Here is a 26,410-nt window from a genome sequence, read left to right on the forward strand (position 1 = left end):
TATTGGAGCATAGACTCGCCATTTGTTCGGTTCAAACCACAAAGCTTTGCCTCTTGCCAATTGACAAAGGTAGACTCCCCTTGCAAGTAAGCTCGAGTGCCAACATTAGGCTGATTTGGGTCATATTGTTGGCCAGAAGTGGCCGGCTCATCCTGCACCACTAAGGCTTGAACAAACCCTCCATTTTGGCATGCACCTTGGTTGTGTGGCTGATTGCATGGTTGACACCAATCCTACTCTTGGGCGAGGTTATTTTGCATTGGAACTATAGCTTTTGAGTTGCTTGCAGCTGTGGGGTTCACACTATTCAAAGGCCTGGCATTGCTCCATTGGTTTTTCCCTTGAAAGGGTGGCCTATTTTGCTTATAGTTCTGATTTTGTGCTTGAGAAGGTCTTCTATGATGGGCTTGTTGCCTCTTTAGTGTCACCAACTCATTGCTAAAATTTTGCAATAGAGCTTTGACCTCATGGAGCTCATTGGAGGATGTAGAGGGTGTGGATGATTGTCTTGCGGGTGCCATGGGGATATGAGCTAAGGTGGGTTGTTGAGTAGGAGCTTCTGGGAAGAGAGGCATTGGAGGCCTTGGAGCTATCTTCCTGGCCTGAATCAAACAATTTTTTGCCCTTATGGCTATGTCATATGCACCCGATAAAGAGGCTCCACCCATTGATTGTACCATGACAACTATATCGTTGTTGAGAACTCTAAGATAATACAAGAAGGCATGATTTGGAGACGGCTTCACTAGAGAAGGAATTCTATTCCATGTCTTATGGAATCTGAAATTGAAATCTCTCATGAACTCGTGGGGTGCCCTCTTGATTGTAGTCAACTACTCCACAAGTGACAGGTGATCACTTTTGTCTTTGAAATGGTTGCACAACCTCTCCCCCAATTCATCCCAATTGTGAATGGAGCTAGACGGCAACCCCCTATACCACTGCAAATATTTGCCTTTCAATGATGTGGCTAAGAGTCTGACAGCAACATCATCCTGAGTGATATTATGGACGGAGCAGATCTTTGCAATGTCCTGAATGTGCTCAATGGGTGTAGTAGTTGTTTCACCAATGAAGTATGGTATACTCTTTAACGCAGCCACTAGCATATCATTCCATTGAGTCAAAATAAGGGGATTCCCCCCATTGAAGGTAACAAAAACCTAATTTCTTGCCATGTGAAACAATGGTCTATTGATATGAGTGGTGGGAGCCCTTGATAGTAATGGTCTTTTAAATGGAGGGGTAGAATGAGACCTGGGAGATGGAGTGTTTATAACCCTGACTTCCCTAACTAGTGATAATGAAGGTCTACCTCTCTGCCTTCTAGAGCCTGTAGATGGGAGTTCTTTGAACTGGAAACTACCTCTAGAAAATACCCTTGTATGAATTTTGGGCATGAAATCTGAAGCTGCAACAAGTCATGAGCAAGCAGGAGACCTGTTGAGCAAAGACTTCGGAACCTCGGGGTTTCGAGGTTCCGGACTTAAGCATTTCGGAACCTGGGGTTCCGGACCTTCCGGAGTAGCGCACTTCAGAACCTGGGGGTTCCAGACTTCTGGAGTTACGAGAGTTGCGATGACTTGGGAACCTAGGGGTTCCAAGGTCCTAGAATTATGAACTTCGTATGAACAAGAACTGAACTTTGAGTAGAGTCACCAAGTGCTTGAAAGGTGACTGCCTCTAAAGGCTAAAACACTAAGAACAACACATAATCCTTAGCATAACAAAAAATCGAAAGTAAGTCCAACCGGGCGTGCCAAAAACTGTTATCACAAAAGCTTGCACCCTTGTTGAGCTATCAACTCAGCAACCTCGTGAAACATGGAAACAACCCCGAAGTGTGGGACCTTGCACAAGGGGGTTTGGTGCAGGAGCACCCTTCTAAGGTCTTCCTCCATGTGATTTTGTTGGGATTTTGCTTCTTTAAGAAGCCATGTAAATGTAATAAGAGCCAAGAGCTCATTGGTTTTCTTTAGGACCTAGTTTAGGTCCTAGGTTCACAAGTCTAGGTTGAGTTTTCTTTTGGAGTAGAGGGTATGTGTGCCCATTGATGAGTTTGGGGTCCTTTTAGCATGGTTGTGTCCATAGGATAGCCCAATGTAGGACTAAAAGTCAAGAAAACCAACATTGCAAAAGTTGCTCAAAAGTTGCAAAAAGTTGCATGACAACTTTTCAAAGTTGTCATGCAACTTTTCCACCGAATAGGTCATAACCTTAGCTTGGCGTTGGGAACCCTAACCTTGGCCCACAAACCGAGGCAAAGACATTATAAATTGGTGCAAACCCTAAAAAGAGGGGTTGGATGTCCGATTGTATGGCCAAAGGAAAAAGACCTTCACTGTGATTGTGTTTTGGTTGCCAGTTGGCACAAATGGAGCAATGAAGGATTGTTAATGGATTGTTCTGGAGCCTAAACTGTATTGGGAGTCTTGTTAAGTGTTGACACATTCATTTTGAGCACTTAGGTTAAGTTTGTTTTACAAGTTTTGGTGTGTTTGTAAATACTTTGTAAATTTCTTCTTTACTGTCCAGTTTTGGACTGTTTTGTGTAAATGGGTTGACAACTCCTATCCCCATTGTGGAAACACCATGAAACCATGGGGAATAGGAGTGCAGACCCTGTACAGTATCTCAAAAGAAGTAGGGCCCTTGAAGATGCAAGAAAGCCTTTCAAAGACCCACTCCTAGGCGAGACTGGACTGTGCTCGGCTAGGAAGGGTTGAGGTTGCAGAGGTCCATGAGAGCAAGGAAGGACAAAGAAAGAGGCACCCTTTGGAGGAGTTGTAGAGGGGTGTGTGGAGCATCATTGGTGAGAAGGAGGAGCTTTCACCAATCCAAACAAGGTGGTGAAGGCAGAAAACCATCACTGTGACCCTGGCAAGCCTAAAAACCCTCATAAAAACCCTTAAAATTCACCTAGGGCAGTGTACGGACACTTGGAGGCCCAAAACCAGGAAAATCTTTGAGCCTTTGCCAAATGAATAGCAGTCCCTTTGGAAAGTTTTACAAGTTTGGCCATTGTTTGCAAGAGGGAGCCCTAAAAGTCCGGAATGGAGGCCTAATAGGGGCACATTCGTTGTAGCCCTATTTTGTAGGAAAGAAGCAAAATAGTGATATCGGTAATAAGTAGGAAGGTCAAAACCTCTTGGGGGCACATGAATGGATGGAGAAATATGTCAAAGACCTGTCCTATCCTTGCTAGGACCTGAGAAGGTGTAGGAAGAGTTAAACCCTTATTAGCCTTTGTAAGGGTTTTTTAAGCTTGTGAGTAGGTGAGAGCTTAGGAGAAGAATCACATGTTGTTGGTGGGTGGATTGGGCAAGGTCAGGGGATTCCACAAGCAAGGGAAGTCCTAGAGACCCTAGGGTGAGGTTGGTACACCTGGTGATCCATGGAGAGGATCAAAGAGCATAGACTAGGCTAGTCTATCCCAAGCCCACTCCCATCATATTAGTGTCAGAGCAAAGTTAAAGATTTGGTGGACCGTGCATGTCTCTATATTTTGGTGAATCAATAGGGGAGAACATAATGGTCACTAATGCAGAGCTGGCTAGGGAGGTAGAAGAACAAAAGGAGAAAAATAGACTCCTTGAAGATGCTATGAGTGAGATAAGGAACAAGCTGCAAGAAGTGGTTGATCAGAGAGCACATGAACTCTGGGGTGCGGACACTAGTGACAGAGGCAAGAAAGCTATTGATATAGATGACATCATACCTGAACCAGACCCCTTAATCAATGAAGAACCTTTTGTAAAGGCCATCAAGGCTTTGAATACAAAAGCTTTTGAAGGATTACCACATTTTGGTGGAAGGATGGACATTGACACCATCATGGAATGGATTGAGGGTATGGAGAACAATTTTGAGTGTGAAGGTGTGATAGAAGCCCAAAAGGTTAAGGTTGCCAAATCAAGACTAAAGGGAGCAGCCTTGACATGGTGGAAGTACTTGCAAGAGGAGAGAATTAGCATGGGGAAGCTACCTATTGCAAACTAGAAGGCCATGGTGAGTAAGATCAAGGAGAACTACTTGCCAGAGGATTATGAAGTCCAACTTCATAAGAAGAGACAAGGATTGAAGCAGAAAGATCTTCATGTGGCCTCTTACACAGAGGAGTTTTAGAAGCTTTGTCTTAGATCCAAAGTCCAAGAAGAGGAATCTATCAAGGTGGCTAGGTATCTAAGTGGCCTAAAGTGGAACATTCAAGAGGAGATAAGCCTATGGACTCCTACCACTGTCCAAAAGTGTCATTAGCTTGCTGCTAAGGTGGAAGAGAGGAACAAAAGGAAGGGAGACTCCAACAACAGGGGTAGAGGCAGAGGTAGAGATCAAATGAATCACCGAGGTGGTTACCAAAGCAAGGCAAGTGAGCAAAGGAATCAAGGAGAGTCCAAGTTGACTGAGCATAACAGTGAAACCACTCTTAGAGTAGGCCATTCTCGAGGAAGAGGTGCACAAGGGGGCCCAAATAGGGGCAGAGGCACCGGCAGGGGTAGTTCCTACTTTGCAACCAGGAAATGCTACAATTGTGGTCAATTGGGACACCCGGCCTATAGATGCCCTGACAAGCCTACCTCATCAAACAGTGGAAAGAGGGTTGCTTATGCCAATGAAGACACATCAAGAAGCAAAACGCCTGAGGTGGACCATATTGAATCCGAGATTGGAGAAAATCTGATGTTCAATAGGGTCTTGATAAGACAGACGGTTAAGGATGAACCTAAGCATAGGAGAGCATTGTTTAGGGTGAGATGCAAAATCCTTGGTAAGGTTTGCAAGGTGATATTTGATTCAGGGTCAACTGATAACATCATATCAGATGAGGCAGCCAAGAAGTTGAAACTCACAAAGATACACCACACTAGCCCTTACAAGGTGACATGGTTGAATCAAGGACAGAGTGTGCTTGTCAATGAACAGACTTAGGTAGAGTTCTCTATTGGAGGATACAAGGATAAGATCCTTTGTGATGTGTTACCCATGGATGCTTGTCATCTGCTGCTAGGTAGACCTTGGCAATTTGATAGAAAGGTGATCTATGATGGAGAGGAGAACTCCATTTCCTTCAAGAAGGACAGCAGAACCTATAAGATTCAGTCTCTGACAGAGGATGATGAGGGAACCACAAGAACACCTAGTGTCTTACTTAATACTGGTAAAGAGTTCTTTCACTTGCTGCATGAAGAGGAGACAGTGGGATGTGCCATCTTTGTGAAGCCAAAGGAGGAGGAAGATAAGTTGCAAACAGAGGTACCTAAGGAGGTAAAGCAAATGTTGCAAGAATATAAAGACATAGTGAGTGATGGAGCACTTGCAACACTTCCACCAAGAAGGTCTATAAGTCATCAAATAGACTTTGTCCCCGGTGCATCCCTGCCCAATAAAGCAGCATATAAGCTCACAACTGATCAAAACAAGGAGGTGGCAAGGCAAGTGCAGGAGTTGTTGAATCAAGGACTGATCAAGAAGAGCATCAGCCCATGTGCAGTCTCGGTAGTACTAGCAACAAAGAAGGGAGGCAAGTGGAGACTTTGCACTGATTCAAGGGCAATCAATAGGATCACCATAAGGTACAGATTTCATATTCCTAGAATAGAGGATTTGATGGACTGTTTAGGAGGTGCCATGTATTTTACTAAGTTGGACCTTAAAAGTGGTTATCATCAAATTAGGATTAAGGAGGGTGATGAGTGGAAGATCGCTTTTAAGACCACTGAAGGGTTTTATGAATGGCTTGTGATGCCATTTAGACTTACCAATGCCCCAAGCACCTTCATGAGGTTGATGAATGAGGTGTTGAAGGACTTCACAAGTAGATTTGTGGTGGTGTACTTAGATGACATACTCATCTATAGCAGAACCAAAGAGGAGCACCTAGAACATTTGAGGTTAGTCTTAGAGAGGTTGCATGAAGAGAAGTTGGCAATCAACTTAGAGAAGTGTGACTTTTTGAAGCAAGAGTTAGTCTACTGGGGATTTGTGGTGTCTAAGGGAACCTTGAAAATGGATCCAAGCAAAGTGGAGGCAATCTTGAATTGGCCTGCCCCTAAAACAGGGACTGAAGTTAGGAGTTTCCATGGTTTAGCCCAATCCTATAGAAAGTTTGAGAGGAACTTCAGTGGCATATGTGCACCAGTACTTGACACCATTAAAGGAGGCCTTAAAACTAAGTTCAAATGGACTGAACAAGCTGATGAAGCATTCCAATTATTGAAGCAAGAAGTAGCCACAAAACCCATCCTACTCTTACCTACTTTTGACAAGCTATTCACATTGGAATGTGATGCAAGTGGAATTGCAGTAGGGGGTGTATTGAGTCAAGAGGGAAGGCTTGTGGCATTTTTCAGTGAGAAGCTTAATGAGGAAAAGAAGAGGTATTCAACATATGATCTAGAGTTGTATGCACTAGTTCAGTCTCTCAAGAAGTGGAGGCATTACCTACTCCCAAAAGAATTTGTGGTGTTCAGAGATAACCAGGCTTTGAGTTACATTAACACTCAAGAGAAGCTTAGCAATAGACATTTGAAGTGGATGGAGTACCTCCAATCCTTTACCTTTACCATCAAGCATAAAAAGGGGCAGCTTAACAAGGTGGCAGATGCTTTAAGCCAGAAGTTATTGACTGTCCAAGAATTACAATTGCAGAGCATAGGGATAGAAGGTTTCAAGGATCTCTATGAAGAAGATGAAGACTTCTCCTCAGCCTACAAGGTCTGTAAGGAGTTTGAGAATCATTTTCATGGTGAGTATGCAGATTACACTCTTCAAAATGGTCTCTTTTTCAAAGGCAATCAGTTATGTGTGCCTAGAGGATCCATGAGAGAAAATCTCATACAAGAGAAACACAACGAAAGTCTAAGTGGACACTTTGGAATCAATAAAACTTTGGATCTAGTACAGAGATACTACCATTGGCCTAGGTTGCCAAGGGATGTGAGAAGGTATGTGGAGCAATGTGGTGTGTGTCAAGGAGGATCAAGCAATACAGGCCTCTATCAGCCATTACCGGTCCCAAATAGGCCTTGGGAGTGTGTGAGCATGGACTTTGTGGTAGGACTCCCCAAGACAAAGACAGGTATGGATAGCATCTATGTGGTGGTAGACAGATTTTCTAAGATGAGCCATTTCATTCCATGTAGAACTACTCATGATGCTAGTTATATTGCACATCTCTTCTTTAAGGAGATAGTAAGGATTCATGGACTCCAATTGAGTATTGTTTCAGATAGGGATAGCAAGTTCATGGGCCATTTTTGGCAAACCTTATGGAGAAGACTAGGGACTAATTTATCATTCAGCTCAGCTTACCATCCACAAACTGATGGTCAAACTGAAGTCATTAATAGGGTGTTAGGCAACTTGTTGAGGTGTCTAACCAAGGAGTATGGGCAGCCTTGGGATCTAGTTATTCCACAAGCTGAGTATGCCTACAATGACGGTGTAAATAGGACCGTTGGAAGGAGTCCTTTTGAGGTTGTCTATGGCAGACATCCAAGAAGGGTGTGTGAACTAAGAGAACTTGGTTCCATGGAGATGAAGAGTGGGCAAGCAGAGGACTTCACTCAAACCATCAAGGAAGTCCAAGAATAGGTCAAGAGAGCCATCCTAGAGTCTACTAAAAAATGAAAGCTAAAGTGGATGAAAAAAGGAGAGGGGTTCAATTCAAAGTGGGTGACTATGTGATGGTCCATTTAAGTAAGGCTAGAATGCAAAGCGGCAAACCTACTTAGCTACAAATGAAGAGGGTAGGACCTTGTAGAATTCTATCCAAATATGGTGAGAACACCTACAAGGTGGATCTTCCTTCAAATTTGGCTATATCACCAGTCTTCAATGTTGCTGATATGATATTATACAAAGGTGAAATAGCAGGGCAAACTGAGAATCAAGCCAAGGTGTTGCGGGACTTGGATATGAATGCCTTGCCTCAAGTGAAGCAGCCCATAGCAAAGGAGATCTTGGAGTCAAGGGTGAAGAAGTCTACTACACACCAGGTCTACATGGAACACTTGGTGAAGTGGGCAAGTCAACCTGAGTCTGAAGCCACTTGGGTTGAAGAGGGCAGGTTCAAGAAACTTGGTATTGACCCAGTTCTCATCTCTCCCTTAGTTCCTTAATTTTTGTGCAAAGGGGGAGTATGGTACAAGAGCACCCTTCTAAGGTCTTCCTCCATGTGATTTTGTTGGGATTTTGCTTCTTTAAGAAGCCATGTAAATGTAATAAGAGCCAAGAGCTCATTGGTTTTCTTTAGAACCTAGTTTAGGTCCTAGGTTCACAAGTCTAGGTTGAGTTTTCTTTTGGAGTAGAGGGTATGTGTGCCCATTGATGAGTTTGGGGTCCTTTTAGCATGGTTGTGTCCATAGGATAGCCCAATGTAGGCCTAAAAGTCAAGAAAAGCAACATTGCAAAAGTTGCTCAAAAGTTGCAAAAAGTTGCATGACAACTTTTCAAAGTTGTCATGCAACTTTTCCACCTAATAGGTCATAACCTTAGCTTGGCGTTGGGAACCCTAACCCTGGCCCACAAATTGAGGCAAAGACATTATAAATTGGTGCAAACCCTAAAAAGAGGGGTTGGATGTCAGATTGTACGGCCAAAGGAAAAAGACCTTCACTGTGATTGTGTTTTGGTTGCCAGTTGGCACAAATGGAGCAATGAAGGATTGTTAATGGATTGTTCTGGAACCTAAACTGTATTGGGAGTCTTGTTAAGTGTTGACACATTCATTTTGAGCACTTAGGTTAAGTTTGTTTTACAAGTTTTGGTGTGTTTGTAAATACTTTGTAAATTTCTTCTTTACTGTCCAGTTTTGGACTGTTTTGTGTAAATGGGTTGACAACTCCTATCCCCATTGTGGAAACACCATGAAACCATGGGGAATAGGAGTGTAGACCCTGTACAGTATCTCAGAAGAAGTAGGGCCCTTGAAGATGCAGGAAAGCCTTTCAAAGACCCACTCCTAGGTGAGACTAGACTGTGCCCGGCTAGGAAGGGTTGAGGTTGCAAATGTCCGTGAGAGCAAGGAAGGACAAGGAAGGAGGCACCCTTTGGAGGAGTTGTAGAGGGGTGTGTGGAGCATCATTGGTGAGAAGGAGGAGCTTCCACCAATCCAGACAAGGTGGTGAAGGCAGCAAACCATCACTGTGACCCTGGCAGGCCTAAAAACCCTCATAAAAACCCTTAAAATTCACCTAGGGCAGTGTACGGACACTTGGAGGCCCAAAACCAGGAAAATCTTTGAGCCTTTGCCAAATGAATAGCAGTCCCTTTGGAAAGTTTTACAAGTTTGGCCATTGTTTGCAAGAGGGAGCCCTAAAAGTCCGAAATGGAGGCCTAATAGGGGCACATTCCTTGTAGCCCTATTTTGTAGGAAAGAAGCAAAATAGTGAGATCGGTAACAAGTAGGAAGGTCAAAACCTCTTGGGGGCACATGAATGGATGGAGAAATATGTCAAAGACCTGTCCTATCCTTGCTAGGACCTAAGAAGGTGTAGGAAGAGTTAAACCCTTATTAGCCTTTGTAAGGGTTTTTGAAGCTTGTGAGTAGGTGAGAGCTTAGGAGAAGAATCACATGTTGTTGGTGGGTGGATTGGGCAAGGTCAGGGGATTCCACAAGCAAGGGAAGTCCTAGAGACCCTAGGGTGAGTTTGGTACACCTGGTGATCCATGGAGAGGATCAAAGAGCATAGACTAGGCTAGTCTATCCCAAGCCCATTCCCATCAGGGTTGAATCTCCAGAGAAGGTCGGATTCCTTCCCAATCCTGGTGCAGGTGTTGAACCAACTCAACACTTCAAAACATACTCATAAGCCTATCCTAACAACTTGCAGAGGAAAAGGGAAGAGAGAAATGTTTAAAACAAAAGGAGGTGATGCACCAAGAAGAGATTGTTTCTCTCCCTACCCAAAATGACACAAAGAATCAACTGAAATACCCAGGAGATGCACAAACTTCAATTGTATGAGTGACCCCAATGCATGTATGGAAGTTAGAATTCATTGAATGTCAAGAGGGGAGAAGGTTTCCCACAAGTCACACTCAGAAATAAGTTAACACAACATATATGAGAGAAGAGCCACAAAACATACACCTATGATGAAGGTAAGGAAACATATACAGCATACATAAGTTTGAAGGAAGGCAAGAATGGTGATTTCAATTCATTATAAGGTCAATGACCAAACTTACAATTGCATAAATGCAAGATAAATACAAGAGAAGTGAAAGAGAATAGAATAGCTCAAGCCAATAAGGAGATAACCCTTTACAATGAGGCTTAACAACCTTTATATAGAAAAATGGTTACAAGAGTGACCATGACCCTTATGTGTGCAGGGAAATGTCAATCTAGGAGTGCAGGGAAGTGCATGCACTTGACTTCTGTACATGCAAGCAACCTAGCCATACTCTAAAAATGCAATCTTGTGAAGGGTGGATTGATTGACCTTTCAAAGTCAGAGCATGCAGACATGACATAAGTCACCACAACAAGCATGGCCTTGTACCTCCCTTGATGGAAATCCTGCCAAAAACATTAAATGCACCCCTATGGCTCCACAAAAGAAGGTGCACAAGTCACAAAAGTTGTCGGAGCATTTAAAGCTTTGAGTGTTGATCACGCCATCCGGAAGTGTTGCCAGCCGAAAAGAAGTCCGAGGACTTCGGAAACTTGAGTTCTCGAAGTGGGGAAGACGAGGAAAGAACCTCGGAACCTTGGGGTTCCGGGGTTCCAAGAAGGAGAAAGGAGAGTGGAAGGGAACTTCAATACCTCGAGGTTCTGGAGTTCCGGGGAACTGAAAAAAGGGCTAAGGAAGGAACTTCGGAACCTCAAGGTTCCGGAGTTTCGGGAAAGAAGAAGGGAAGCAAAGGAAGAGAACTTCGGAACCTCACGGTTCCAGAATTCCGGAGAAAGAAAGGAAGAAAGGCTAGGAGGGAACTTCGGAACCTTGGGGTTCTGGAGTTCCAAAGAAGGCAAGGGAAAGGAACTTCGGAACGTCGGGGTTCCGGAGTTCTGGGGAACTGAGAAGGAGGCAAGGAAAAGGTGAGACTTAGCAAAGGAACTTCAGAACCTCAGGGTGAGGTTCCGGAGTTCCGAGGAACAGAAGAGGAAGGGAAAAAAAGAGAGGAACTTCGAAACCTTGGGGTTCTGGAGTTCCAAGAAAAGAAAGGAGAGGTAGCAAAGGGAAGGAACTTCAGAACCTCGGAGTTTCGAGGAAGGGAAGAAAACGAAGAGGGAACTTCAGAACCTCGCGGTTCCGAAGTTCTAGAGAAGAAAACAAGAGAAGGCAAAGAGAAAGAACTTCAGAACCCCGAGGTTCCGAAATTCCAAGGAAGGAAGAAAAGGCTAAGGGAGGAACTTCCTCCAGTTAAGGCAACACCTCATATTTCATAATTCTTCTGCTCTTCTCCTTGACCAACTGGGGTAACGCTGGTCCATGGATCGTATCTCTGATCAGTTCTTACTGATGGACCAAGGGTGTCATAAAATGACAACAATATCTAACATGGCTTAGCTATCAAGACCCATCATCATATCATATAGTGCATTCTCATATTAGTCTTGCATCATTTGCATAATAATTTCACTCCCTAAGTTGCGCTTAAGGTGGGGTGTTGGTGTAGGCTTAAGTTCCACTTAGGCATACGTGACGATTAGTTGTCACTAAATGTCATTTACACACTAAGCTTACTTAGGCTTATTTGGCATAAGCTAGTTATCATAAAGTTACTTTATGTAGCTTGTCATTTAATATTGTTCACAAGAACATGTTAGTTATCTTAGGTGTCATCCTAGATAGAGATGAGTCATAGCTCATTATTTAATATTAATTGTATCAAGAGTAGTTGTAACTACCTTATCATCTCTTGCTTATTTAAGCAAGGCTATTGTACATTTGTAAATCATCTCAGTAATATCATTTATCTTTCTTGATGAAATATTTATCTCTCTTTCTATGGAAGTTGTTTGCAGTCGTGATCATGGCTTGGGAGCATCGCTCCAACATTCATCGGGGCCTCTTTTTGGTTGATGATAATAATAGATCTTGTAAGGATGCTCAACAGATTTGCAAAATATCATCCTTGAGGTTATTGAAAAGGAAGATGTTGAAGAGATGAGTAAGGACATCAATCGGGTAGAAATTATGATGGTTGAGAAAGGAACCCTAGGTAGTGAGATTAGTAGAGGAGATATCAAACTTTTTCCTAAAGAGGGGGATGGATTCTTAATAAAAAAATTGATGGCCTATTACCCTCCTAAATGTTTCATACAAGATTTTGGCATAGCTACTAGCACTAAGGTTAAAAGGGATCTTGCCTAAGTTTATCAATTACACCCAGATTGGTTTTATAAAAGGAGGATATATTCTTGAGAATTTAATGAATAGTTGGGAAGCTATGGAATGGACTAGATATTCAAGAAAGATATTGGTATGTTTTTCGTTGATTTTGAAAAGGCATATGATAGGATTGAATAGTCCTCTATCCTTTTAATGCTTGAGGCCTTTGGTTTTCCAAGAAAAATTGTGATATGTTTGACACCCTATTCAAAGAGGCTAGTGCACAGATTGATATTAATGGCTCCCTTTTTGTTCCTATCTATCTTCGTAGATCCATTAGACAAGAATGTCCTTTGGCTCTTGCATTGTTTGTAATTATTATTGATACCATGCACTATCTCTTGAGGTCCTCTTTAAGTAATGATTCCATTAAAGGTATCTCTCTACCTAACAATGAAAATCTCCTGAACATTCAATTTGCAAATGATAGATCTTTATTTGTAAAGATGGAAGAAAAGAACTTTGAAGATTTGATCCATGCTTTGAATATTTTTGTTGTGCATCTAGGGCCAAAGTTTCAGAGAGTGAATCCGTCATCCTTAGTTGGAATGATGATCCTCCTTGGCATGGTAAATTTGGTTATCAATTAGGAGGACCAGTAAACAAGGCAAATACCTAGTTATCCCATTTGTTGTTAACCCCTCACTTAAAGACATGTGGCACTGGAGCTTTGATAAAATTGAGAAGAAATTTTTGAAATGGAATAAACATTACTTGTCTCTAGCAAGAAAAGTGCAACTTTGTCAAACAATAATTTCTTCCTATAGCATCTACTTTGCCCACATGTGGCTTTTTAGCAGCTACCAAATTAATGATATTCATAAAGGAAGAAAATTCTTATGGTCTAGTGGAAAGGCACAAATACCAGGGTTGAAGTCAGTTGGAAGTGGTGTTGTCTTGAAAAAAGTAAAGGGAGTTTAGGCCTTCAAGATTTAAGATGTCAAGGAATTTCCCTTGTGACCAAATGGATTCTTAAATCCCTTTGTGGGAATGAGCCCTGGATGGTTTTGATCAAAATTAATGTTCAATTGGTTATTCCCCAGAAGGCCAAACAATGGAAGGGTTTATATCTTCAAGATTTTTATTGTGGTAAGTTCCTTCTCCCTCCATTTGGCTCGAAGGTCTTTAAAAATATCTGGAAGGCTTGAGACTTGGTAAGAGGTGGTAGCAAAGGTGATATTTAGTTAAACCGTGGCTGTATAAAGTTTGCAGCTTCAAATCCATTTGGTGGAATCTTCAATGGAAGAATAAGCCTGTGGCATTACTTCAAGGATGTTCTGCTAAGGCTTCATCTAATAAAGGGATCTATGATTTCAGTCATATTCTTAACAACGATCAACTCAAAATTGGCATAACATTAGCTCTGAATATGAGCTCCCTCAAAACCAAAGATGGACTTTTGCTGCATTGCAAAAAGCCTGTCAAATCTTTCAATTTCCTCTTCAGGTCAGTTTTAATACAGAGAGATCTTCGAGAATCTTGAATGGTGGGAAAAGACTGCTATTGAAAAAGTCAATACTAAAAAGATCTATCATTCCCTTATTTCCCCCTTGGATCTCTTTAATTACGTGAGTAGCTGTTGGAAACTTTCCCTTAGTCAGTCCCAGTGGTCTAAGGTTTTCAAAAAATGTTGGACTCATGTCACTGAAGCTAAGAAATCTTTTATAGGTGGCTTTTGTTGCTCAATAGACTTTTTGATTTTTCGTTTCTTAGAGATAGTAACAATTGTTGCACAGTCTGTAATTGTGTTGAAAACTTGAAACTGTTGAGCATCTTTTTTTTTATTGTGTTTTTGCCAAAGATGGCAAGAGTCTTTTGTCTTGCAACATTGGTGGTTGGGAAAGGTCTAGTATGATTTCCTTGAATGAGGTTTTATTTGGTTATGTGGATGGGTTAAATGTTAATTACAATATCTTTTGATTTTCTTTTAGTACTATAGTTCGGTGGTCCTTGTGGAAAATCAGAAATGAAGATTTATTCCAGTGAAAGAGGAGGCAGATAATGAGTCCTCTATGAGACTCACCGTGTATAATATTGTCATGCAAGTTACTCTCACATTAAAGATATCCAATGACAAGTTGAGCGAATTGCTAGACACTAGCCAAACAAATATCAAAACAGCAAAGATCAAATTTGCCAGTTCTGGCCCTATGCAAGAGAAGGTAAGGATAAATTTATCAGAGAGTACATGGGCTTTCACAATAGACACTGCAATTATACTTGAGAGATGTTGTTAGAAGATATGGGGTTGAAAGAGAAGTCTAACAAGCCTGTTCCAGATGTTGGCCTGGAAGTGGTGGAATCAAATGACGAATTTGTCCAAGATTTCCCCGCCTATTGGATTCTTTGAATGGGATAGAGGTAGAAAGTTGGAATATTTGAATTTGCATCAGCTGTTATTTGAAACTGGCAGTATTGTGCTTCCATTTTGGTTTCACGTTGGTCTCCACTGCAGAAACTCTATGATTTTATGGTCCTATGTAATTATGTAAAGTATCTTCTTATCTTTATAGCAGAAATAATATAGTTTTAACTGAATTTTGATCTAAAGTTCTAAATGTTGTAACTAATTGCTCGTTGTGCTAATGTTTGGACAGTGAGCTCATATTGTAGCCTATTTTTCTTTGGTAAGATATAATAAATAAATACTTTTATTAAAAAAAAATTATATATTGTTAATCATATGATAAGTTTATTCTACATTTATTACGTATAATACAAAAAAATATTTATATATATTTTTTGATATATCATTATATGAATATAATATTATTATATAAAATCTAATAAATAATATACGTATTAATATATAATACAATGAATATATTATGTTATTGCTATATAACACATTAAAATATAATATTATATATTTGTACAATAAAATATAGTTCTTTTAGAATAATATTTCAAAAACACTCATTTAAATCATGTGATTTTTGGAGTTTTTATGCAAAATGAAATTAATCATAAGAGGAATCAAATGAACACTTCATTTCTCTAGCAATTACTAGTTGTAACTTGAAACCTACCCCTGAATTGGACCCAAGAGACTCTCATCTACCAGGAGATTGGGCAACCCATTTGCTACTGTGGGTTGGGTCTGCTGAATGGTTATATGTGCCACCCATAATCCCTTTCCACTAGTTGGTCCCTTAGTCTCATCATTTCCATTTTCAAGATTGGCTATCTCTTCACTTCATCTCACTTCACAAATATCTTGTAACTGTCTTTTAGGAGTCCTACAATAGCTCAATCCTGAGTAGCCCTATGGTAGTCCTACAGTTTTCCCACAACAGTCCCATAATAGTCCTACGGTAGCCCCAATCCTACAACAACCCCATAGTAGTCCTACAGTTTTCCCACAACAATCCCGTAGCAATCTTGCAACAATCCCATGGCAATCCTACAACAATCCTGCATTTGTTCCACACTAGTGCTAACAAAAGGTATGTTAGTTTCTCTTATTATGTTGATTCTAGTGAAGATGTTCTAGTCTAGAATTTAACTTGTTATAGACTTGTCCAGATGTATTGCAATCTGTCTTGTGACTCTTCCTAGTTTTGGTGGACACCAAGGATTGTTTGTGCTTCGCAACAACACATGTTCTTTGTGCATCCCCTTCCTCTATATTTGCATTCAAAAAATTTATTGTTATAAGTCTAAAAATTGATTGAAAATTTTTTTGGTTAGGCTTTGTCCATAACATTTTGTAGGCATTACAATATAAGTCTTCTGTATAACCAAAAAAAGTAGTAATTAGCACCTCAAACCTTTTGAATACCTCTAGACACACCAAATAAATGTCAAAATGGAATTGTGCTGATAAAATATTCTTTCTCAATCTTCTTTCTTATAGCTATCATCCTTCCCATTATTACCACAATTACAAACTTCCTATTATCATCATTATTAGATACATTCATGATCACCACAACCTTGATTATGTTTTATTACAACCAACCTAGAAACTATAAACATCATCTCTCTGATGATCGTCATTGTCACAATTAATCTAATTGTCAATAAACAAAGATGTTTTCATTATACCTTTCAACTGAGACCAAGGTCCGACATCTATATTACAATATATTATCAGTCGAGATGATTTTGTGTCTTATAAGCCAAGGTAGTATGAAGGACCTATCGAAATGTTTACTTGTTTAGAAATCTGTCTCTGTAAGAACTTTTTAGAAATCATTCCCCAAGCTTTACTTAATCATCTTTATTTAAAATTCTATTGATCAGGTTTGTATTTTTCTTCTCTAGATACCTCATGGTGTGAGAGATTTTTAATTTGGGTTTTGATAATATTGTTATAACAAAAAAGTTATTTTCTTTCTATTTTTCCCTGTTGTTAATTTTCGTTTGAGTGTTTGATTTTAGAATACTCAAATCTTTCAGTGTTGGATCGTCTCAAATGTCTAAATTCTTCACCCTTTTATTGAAAATTTGTGTTGTTACAAACTTATTCAGTGTTAGATCATCCAGTTTTAAAAGACAACAGTTAATTGGCGCTAGCGCCAGTTTCACAGCATGCCCTTGTCCTGCTAGATTCAATTGAGTTCCAGCCAACTGCTGTTTAAAAGTCTCTGAAATTGATTGAATCTAGTACTACAATTTTTTTCTTGGGGAGCCGTAGGATTGTGAAAGTGGTCTTGTATTACTTGCTAAAGCAAATAATTACACCCTAAAATAGGCCAGAAAAGCTTATTTATTACCCTCATTCCAAGAGACAAAGATTCAACATCTTTGCACAGGTTCTTGATTTTAACTTTAACAAGCAAAGCCAACTCCTGCTCAAACAATGAGACTCCTCTAAGCTGGAAGGCAAAGAGTCCTCATGAAAATTAGCCTAGAGTGGCCTGTGTGTATTCAACCCCTGCAAGTTAATCTTAGAAAGAGCTGCCTGGAAATTAAGGAGCAAGTGTTTATAATGCAGTAATGGGTTAATGTTAAAGAAGTAAAAGGAGTGAAATTTGCAAACATGTTTGTAACCTATAGAGAACATTAAAGCAATTGAAGGAAAAATTGCTCATAGATAAGCTTTCCAAAAGCAAGAATATGAGATATCTTGCTAGAATTATCAATCTAATAGCCTCTGGATGTGGCCCTTTGTTTGAGATTAGTCTTCATTTAATATATACATAAATTACGCTGAGAATATGGCTCAGAAAATTTTGTATAAAAAGGTAATAAGATTTACTTATAATCTCCTTCACAGAAAACCTTAAATTAAATGATGATCCCATTTTGAGGCTTTCCAAATGTTGTAGCAAAGATGGAGACTCGTGCACAGTTCAACAAAGCCCATTTTTAATTCCCATAGTTGTATGCGACAGAAGAGATGGAAAGCAGCTTTTCAACAAGAAAATGCTAAAAAAGCCTTCAACAAAAGAGTAATACACCTGGAGTTCATAATCTGCTTCAAAAGGAGCCACATGTTGTAAATATGCATATGTTCAGTGTTCTCTTAAGTCAAAGGAAATTGTATACTTTGGTAAAGACGTGGAACAAGAAGTTGCCCGCCTAGATAAGGCTGGTGTATAAATCAAAATGTCTCTTCAATGCTCAACCCAGGAGGAGCATATGCTGCATTCTCCCATCAATTGTTAATAGCTTGGAAGATATGCTTTATCAAAGGGAGATGATAAAGAAATGCTTCTGACCATGTGTGGCAATGCCAGAGCAAACTTAAAAGTTGCCAGAACAGAAGATGGTGTTTGTTCTTTATGAAATTGATTCTCCTGGAATTATTCCTGAGAGCATGCTCATTGAAGAAACTTGTCTTACATTGAAAAGGGAGCCAGGGTTTGATATCAAGAGTGAAGTGGAAAAGAACGCCGGTAAGTTGACATGGAAATTTCAAAGTAGCGGAGCCTTCAATTGAATGACGGAAAATCCTGTATTGCTGTTGGGGTATTACTCAATCCTGCAAAGATACTATCACATGTTCTAATTATATTTTGATTATAAAAGTCATAAAATGGAGAAAGAGATATTTTTCCACAAATATTTTAAGTCTTAATAACCTTTCAAGTATAGACATAAAAAGAACGGGCAATATACATTAATTTCCTCAAATAACCAAAGATGAAATTCAGATCGAAGCATAATCATCATCAAGCATAGGGCTGAGGTAGATCAAGGTCAAAGGTCGTATCATGTTATACAGATAGCCCTTTTGGTTTTGCTTTTATATATTGTATTTACAGCTTCTTATCATGTAGGAACAATGAAATTGTTTTCAACATCATTGAATTTATTTTGTGTGTGCTTTAATAAGTTTGTATTACTCAAAAAATTTATGAAGAGCTCCTTTATGGACGATTTTAACGTGATACCTGTGTGCCATGTCTATATGGTTAAAACTATCCCTGGGCTTCATGCATTAAATGAACCAGCCTAAAGCTATGGAGTTTATTCTGCAATGCAAATTATGTTTGGCTTATGCACAAACTTTTTGTAAGAGATAATTAAATGTTTTCATGCTTGGTATAGAATTACTTTTGAGCTCCACAAGCAAAGGCATGAAAGCCAAAAGCATGGGACACATCTTGATATAGTTTTTAAGCATCATGTGCTCTTGTGTTCCCTGCCCATGAAAGGCTCCATGGGGTCCAAAAATGCAACACCTGGTCAATCTAATGAACATCATGATACCTTCAATAGGAATGTTTGCTAAAAATGAAGACATTTGCTGGTCCTCAATGTGAAACAACATCAATATTTGAGGATATAGAAGTAGCAGTGGATAGGCAAAGTTAGTTTTAGTACCAGGATTGGTCATGAGGTTGAAACTTAAGGCGGATCCCATATGCCAAAGTGGTGTGCTATCTAGGTCATCAAAAAAAATCTCCATTTCCTCCTTTTTGTTGCTTATTCAATTGGATAAAATTTCTCCACAAGGCATCTGCAGCATGTCCAACTGGCTATATAGCATTATCTTCTAAAGAAACTAAGAAAGTGAGCAACAGCCCAAATTGCAACTAGTGGAATTGCTCAAGGGGTAACAATTTTACGTGCGTCTAGCAATATAAACACTATTCTGCCAGTTTGCATTCTTTTATCATTCTATCTATCAAGCTTAAGTGGGAAAGGCAGTATTCTGTTTTGTCACACGTGTTTCTAAAGGTAAGAGGCTCAATGGGATCTACTAATTCTGATTCTGAATTTTCACATGTTAGGATTGATGCAAAGGAGGAGAGCTAAAAAATCTTTAATAGGAGGATACCCTAAGCCTCCCATAGTTGCTAGGGAAAGTTTTAAAAAGCATGTGAAAGGTCATGCAGAGGCAGGAGAAGCATATCTGCGTGATTATGATTCTCGAGCCATGACAAGAAGCTGTCAAATTTTCCAATAAATTTAAAAAAGTGTGCAAAAGGTCATCATTTTGCAGAGGCAGGAAAAACATATTTACATGATTGTGATCCTCTAGCCATGACAAGAAGCTGTCAAAATTTGAAATATTTAAGGTACAAAATAATGAAGTTTTGTTAGATTATTGACTTCTGTTGCATCTTAAATTAGCTAATATATCATTGTGGTTAACTTTGGCATGCAGATACAGAACAAGGCAAGAAAATTGAAATGAACTTGAGCATCGCAAAAGTCTAATCATTCATGAGGGCAAAGCAAGCAGGACCTTCACATTTAAGGACAGGGAAGAACCCAAGGAAAATAAGCATGCAAAAAATAAGTGGAAAATCCCAGATAAGAATCAAATATTGTGACTCTATTCATATGTTGCCTCCTCTCCACAAAAACGATGTAAAAACAAAGAAGGAATGAGTCCATCAGGTCCTGATCACAGGTTTAAGTTGTGGCCTTTACAGCAGAGACAACAAGGCCCGAGTCCAATAGGCCATCCCCTCTTTGTTTACCCACTTGAAAGGACGAACATAAACTTAAAAGAAAGTGATATCTGGGAGCTCCTACCAGAGCAATTCATGTAACTAGTATGGGTGTAAGAGATGATGATATGATCGTCCTAGTTACCAATTTCACTTCATCTTTATGTTGTTTTATATTTGTGATCTATGATCTATGATCTAAGAGAAGTTTTTTGCTTTTTTTAATTATTTTTGGAACTTCATGAAGTACATATCAGCACTAGCTTCCTAACTTCTTACAATAGATCTAGCCTTCATCATACTCTGTGTAAAATTTTCCAAATGAACTCATAGTATTTACACACATGCCAAACAAAACAAGAAATATATAGATCAACATATCTTCTAAACTTGAAGACTTGGAGATGGAGAAGTCAAAAGAAGCAAACCCTAAATGTTGTTGTGCAGCAGATCAGAAGGCCAAGAGAATGGACTGGCTCTTTCTGAGGGCAAAAATGTGAATTAAAAAAAGGAGGCAAATTCTAGGTTAGAATATGTGGATTCTGGTAATGCTGCTCCACACACAACAAATAAACTAGTGAGGGACTCTCCACTGCCAGATCTAGGTGCTTTTTTGAAAAAAAGCAAACAGAAAAGGTCCTATGTGGATGCAACAAAAGGGACCTACAATGCATTAGAAGCCCTCAGGGCCAGGCTCTCAAAGTGAGGTAGCCTCTTTTGGCAAGGGCCATCTAAGGTGGCTTGGGATAGATAAAAGTAGCTGAGAAGATGCCCATGGTGGAACTTGGAGATAGATGGAAGAAGACAGGGAGTATTATTTGAAAATAGCTTTGCTATGTAGATTTAGCAATCTATGGCCCAGCCTCCCAGAGTTCAAGGAACGGATAAAGTTTTCTTGGTTTCCTCAATCTTGATACTCCTCTGGTAATTTATTCTTATACAAATGGTTTTTAGTAGTTGTATTTGATTGTATAGAAGATAAGGGTGAAATTTTAGAATAAGAACCTTGGTCTGGGATATGGCTTCCTTCATTGTGAAACCCTGGTTAACTTTCACACAGCCCCAGTTTTGATGAGGCTGCCTAATCTGCCTCTTCATTTCTGGCAATCTGCAACACTGAAAAGAATTGACAACCCGTTGGGGAAATACTAAGTTACTGATCTTAGTACTGATTTGGGTTCGGGTTCAGATGTTTGATTCACTGATTTGGTCAACACAATTCCTGGATGCACCCCTACCCACACAGACCAGGATCCAACAGCAGAACGAATCATACCCAGATCCAGAATGCAGCAGGGACGAACCAGTAACATAGGGGAAATTTGTTATGATCTCCCCTGAAACCCACAAAAATGCTCTTACTTCCACTACATGCATATTAGTATAGATAGATTTCTCTCTTGGTCCCCATGAAAAAAAGACATAGGGTTAAAGGTGGGCAAGGTATGGAAACAACCTCCAAATTATGAGAACGTTGCATCTCACTGCTGGAAATGTTCCAGCTTAAGGTATCTAACTGAGGAATATAAATTATTTGAAAGGATGCAGCCCTATGCCACCAGCTGGTATGATGCTCATTATCAGAGCCAAATAGCCCTCAGGAACAGCAGGGTGAGGAGTTGGATAATAGTCAAAAGACAGCCGGAGATATGGATCACATAAATGAGCCAGAAGGTGAAGAATATAGGATTTTTTATGCAAAATCGAACATATATGATTGGATGCTCAGAGCTTGGGAAAATAGATCTTCTGATACTATTAGCGGTTTCCTCTGAGAATCAAGAGGAAAGCTAGGAGCAGCTGCAGTTGGCAGAGGTTTATCCTTTCTCCTCTCAGGAGAACTTGCCTGATTCTCAAGGGGAAAGTGAAGAGGAGATACAGCATTATATTGAACCTCCAAACAATGGTGGTTGGATGACAGTGATCAATCGAAAGAAGAAAAAGAAACCTGTCGCCTCTCTGCAATTAACTTTACGTTCCCATGTGAAACAAAGATAATTTCTATTGTTAAATGCTTGCAAAAGAATTATACGTTTGGGGTTGTGTGCTATTGCTGCCCTGTTGATTAGAAACGTTCTGTGTTTTCTATATTAGGTGGTAATTTGTTAGTAATACCTCTTGCTGCTTGGCCACAGATTTTATAAGGCCAAGTGCTATTTTAGTTTTATGGTTCTATGTGGAGCCATTCTGTAAACTCTTATATTTCCTTGACGGGTAGGGTCCCCAATAGAAACCCCAACTATCTTATCTAAAACTTCTGAACTCTGTTATATCCGCTTTACATTTTTGGGGGTTCTACAATTCCCAAAGCGGCAAAACCACTAAAAGCAATAAAACTGATTCCTAGATGTCCGCTTATATGATAAGACTTGCAGTCAACTTCAAATTTTGAAATTATAACTCAGACATTAGATAGTAAAAATATTCAATCAAAAAGCTCTGCAGAATATACAAATGAACTAGCCTTCTTGCTTCTTATACAGCCTCCATAGTTGGGGCGGGCTTAATCTTTCATAAGGGAAACTGTTACTAATAGATTTCAAAGTTCCAGAGTGAAATGGCATTTACATATTCCTCCGTGGAGATCAGGACAGAAACACATCTGCTGAGGATGAGGAAGATGCTGGAGGAGCAGAAGCTGCAAGCACTGATACCATGCTACCACTAGCACTAACACTGCAATTAATACTGGCACTGCTCTGAAGTCCTTCAAAAGGTTTAGGTGCAGGTGGTTTTTCAATAGGCAAAAGACCCTCTAACATCTTAACAACCTTCCCCATGGATGGTCGCTGGGAGGGCTGCTCTTGTATGCACCAAAAACTAACTTGGATTGCTCTCTCCACTTGTTCTGCATTGATTTGACCACCAAGCTTCTCATCAATGATGTTCAAGATATTACCCTTTTCAAATTCGTCAAATGCCCAAGTGGAAAACTTCCTCCTTCCTGAGGTAACAGAGATATCAAAGTTCCTTTTACCACTTATAATTTCCAGCAAAACCATACCATAGCTGAAAACATCAGATTTAGAAGTAATTGGCAAATTAGCAAGCCACTCTGGAGCCAAGTACCCTCTAGTTCCCCGAATGCTATTCAATGTATGGTTTCGATGATCTCTTACATTATTGAGCTTAGCAAGCCCAAAATCAGATACCTTGGCATTCAAATTATCATCTAGAAGTATGTTCTCTGGTTTTATATCACAATGGATAATGCAATCTCTGCATTCTTCATGCAAATATGCAATTCCTCTTGCAGTGCCAAGAGCTATATTGAGCCGAGTTTCCCAATCTAATATCCGGGATTTCTCGGAAGATGGAAAAAGAAAAACATCCAAAGAAGTGTTTTTCATAAATTCATATACTAGCAATCTATGACGTCCTTCTGAGCAAAATCCAATCAGCCTGACCAAGTTTAAGTGATGGGTGCTGCTTATTGTTGCCACCTCCATGCGAAATTGCTTGTCCCCTTGCTCAATTCCTTCTAACTTTTTAACTGCAACTAAGCTCCTATTAGGCATTGTACCCTTGTATACTGTTCCAAACCCACCTGATCCCACCTTCTCCTTGAAATTTTTTGTTGATCGCTTAAGTTCCTCATAAGAAAACTGAACTGGAGCCCCAGAAGCATAATCTAGAAGTGTGTATTGGGCTGATAATCCTCCAGAATTATTTCTACAGAAGAACCACCAAATGGCTGTCTCAATGATTGCAAGGAATAAGAGAGTACCCACAACTGCAACTACAATGCCAGCCACAGAGACTTTGATTGACCTTGAGGAAGGGGCAACAGGCATTGTAGAAGACGGCACACGTTGTGGTTCTCCACAAACCTTTATATAAGAAGTGCTTGGAATTGTTATTGATTGGTAAGCGCTGGTGAAATTTGTTGTCTTAAAGCGGCACATACCTGAACCATCATTTAAAATTGTAGCTGCAATGCAGCTCCCACTCTTGGCACAGTTTTCCTCACAATCCGAAATTCCTCCATAGAAGTCATCTGACTCTGGGGGATACGACAAGAATTCAGTATGTTCTAATTCCAGCATGCTCTGGTTGTTGCTACACTCTTGAATGTCAATGTCTGGTTCTCTTTTGCACCCTTGCTGTGGGTCTTTTGGATCAACCGCAACAAAATTTGCAGATGGGCATGTGCAAGTTGGCCCTGTATCATTGTAAACACACATTCCAAAGTTCCCACACCACCCATACACCAGGCATTGGTCTTCCACTGCACTCCATCCTACATGCCATGATTGGGAATTTTCATGCCACCCATATGACCGCAGGTTTCCATCAGGATCCAGCTTGATTCTTCGCAAGGTGGTAGAATTGTCAGTGTAGTCGCTGCTCCGAGTAACCCAGAGCTGAGCACCTACAAGTTTGTTTTCCCAACACTTAGACTCACTACTACGAAATTAAATTTTCAGAATATTCTCTTGGACCATTGCCCAAAAAAGCCCTTAAATTTACAAACCAATGCTCAATTGCTCATCCTAGATACCATATCTAGTAAGATTTTTGGTGCTTTTCTTGACGAGTCGGCATACAGAAAACGAGTTATTCAGAATATCTCTTGACCATAAACCAAATGCAGTGTTTAAGTTTGCTATTCAGTTGTTGATCCTATTTCCTAAATGTATTAATATTTCTGTGCCTGTCTTGACGATTGAAGCATACAGACAATTACTGATCAATTACTCACATAAGTTTTTAGCGCTACAAACCTGACCATTGGAGATATATAGCAATCAATATACCTGATCCGCTAGAGATATTGAACAATAAAAGTGTAACGACTTTTGACTCACTAAGTTTTTAGCCCGACACACATACCTGATGAATTGGAGATGGCGAACAATCCTTCATTACTGAGAGATGCAGTAAGTGTCTTTGAAGATTCTGAAGCGCCCACATTCCAATACGTGATGTTGCCCTTCCATTTGAGTGTGAGATTACCATATGGTTCCAAGGAAAATGAATAGGGATACAACTCCAGCCTTCTTCCCACAGCCAACTTCTGACCAACCAAAAGGGTATCTGTGGGGTTTGTGAAAGTATCCCAGACAACAGTAGAATTCCCATTCTTCAGTACAAAGTTACCATTGTCCTCCAAAACAGCAGATACCACACCGGAATTCCCTGTATTGCTTTGCCAAAGCACTCTGCCAATTTCATCCTGCAGTACAAGGTTCCCATTGTTATCTAAACGGAAGGAACTCTGCACACCAATCTGGATACCACTACCTGCACTCCACACCAGTGCTGGGTCCTTAATGTCACTATATGCAATGCCCAATACATACAGTCCATCATTTCCACTTGGATGAAAACCCAAACCGAACTTTCTCTCAGTAGAGTACCACAGCATGAGCTGCTCTGAAGGTCTGAGAACAGATCCTAGCTCCACCGTTCCATTATTAGACCCCTCTGCAAGTACATCATCATAACCGAAAGTACTAGAGACCAAACACAGTAATAAAAACTTGTAAAGCCTGGAGCATACAAATCTTGTTACTGGCACTCTTTCACCTAAAGTTAACTTTACACACACCATTTTTCTCCACAGATTAGCATTCCTTGTGGCCTTTGGTAATAATAACAATCATGGTTGTTACGAGTCCATAACTACCATGGTTTCTCATGTGTTTCATTACAATGATTGGGTTGTATCTGTGTCATCATAACAATGAAAGTAGTTACATCTCTTATCATCGTGACAAATTACAGTGGTTCCAATACCAGGGCAGGGTACAAGTTCAGATTCAGTTCAAGGATGTTAACTTCATTACAGCTATCCATCCTTGGGGAAATCCATAAGGATTTGGCAAATTCGAAATAGAAATAGTAAGATTCCTTTCTCTCCTTTTCCATATTAATAATCAATGCAGATGAAGTTGATTGGAAGCTCTTAATTGGCATGTGAAGATGGAAATCACTATCAGTGGGGTCTTCAAACCAACTAGAATTGAAAGGTTCTTGAAATTAGGTTTTTGTGTAGGACCCAAGTGCCTAGTGGGCAGTCCACTATGAGCATGGGTCCAATATTTAGAATATTAATTTTGGCCCCCTCCATCATGATTTCTTATATTTTTGTCAGGATGGCTTTCTGTATAAGATTTGATGGTTTTAACAAAAATTACTTGAAAGTCAAAAAAATATATTGTCCTCTTCACGAGGATGATCATTAACAAGTTTTGAAAAAGGAAATATTCAACATAA

General features: G+C 39.9%; 1 protein-coding gene across 3 annotated transcripts; it reads right to left on the minus strand.

Moving 5' to 3' along the window:
- Nucleotides 1-17,389: 17,389 nt before the first annotated feature.
- On the minus strand, nucleotides 17,390-26,070 carry LOC131076033 (G-type lectin S-receptor-like serine/threonine-protein kinase At1g34300). Of its 3 annotated transcripts, none has more exons than XM_058013059.2 (3): nucleotides 25,025-26,070; nucleotides 22,760-24,563; nucleotides 17,390-18,270 (listed from the first exon to the last, which is right to left on the minus strand). In XM_058013059.2, exons 1-2 carry the CDS (start codon nucleotides 25,743-25,745, stop codon nucleotides 22,777-22,779), a joined length of 2,508 nt encoding a protein of 835 aa, XP_057869042.2. In that variant the 5' UTR covers nucleotides 25,746-26,070; the 3' UTR covers nucleotides 17,390-18,270; nucleotides 22,760-22,776. The 3 variants fall into 3 exon arrangements, with proteins under 3 accessions (XP_057869042.2, XP_057869043.2, XP_057869041.2); XM_058013060.2 differs by having other exon boundaries at nucleotides 17,390-18,281; XM_058013058.2 differs by lacking the exon at nucleotides 17,390-18,270 and having other exon boundaries at nucleotides 22,600-24,563.
- Nucleotides 26,071-26,410: the final 340 nt, after the last annotated feature.

Source organism: Cryptomeria japonica, chromosome 3 (assembly GCF_030272615.1).
Source record: "Cryptomeria japonica chromosome 3, Sugi_1.0, whole genome shotgun sequence".
In the NCBI taxonomy this organism is placed as follows: Eukaryota; Viridiplantae; Streptophyta; class Pinopsida; order Cupressales; family Cupressaceae; genus Cryptomeria; species Cryptomeria japonica.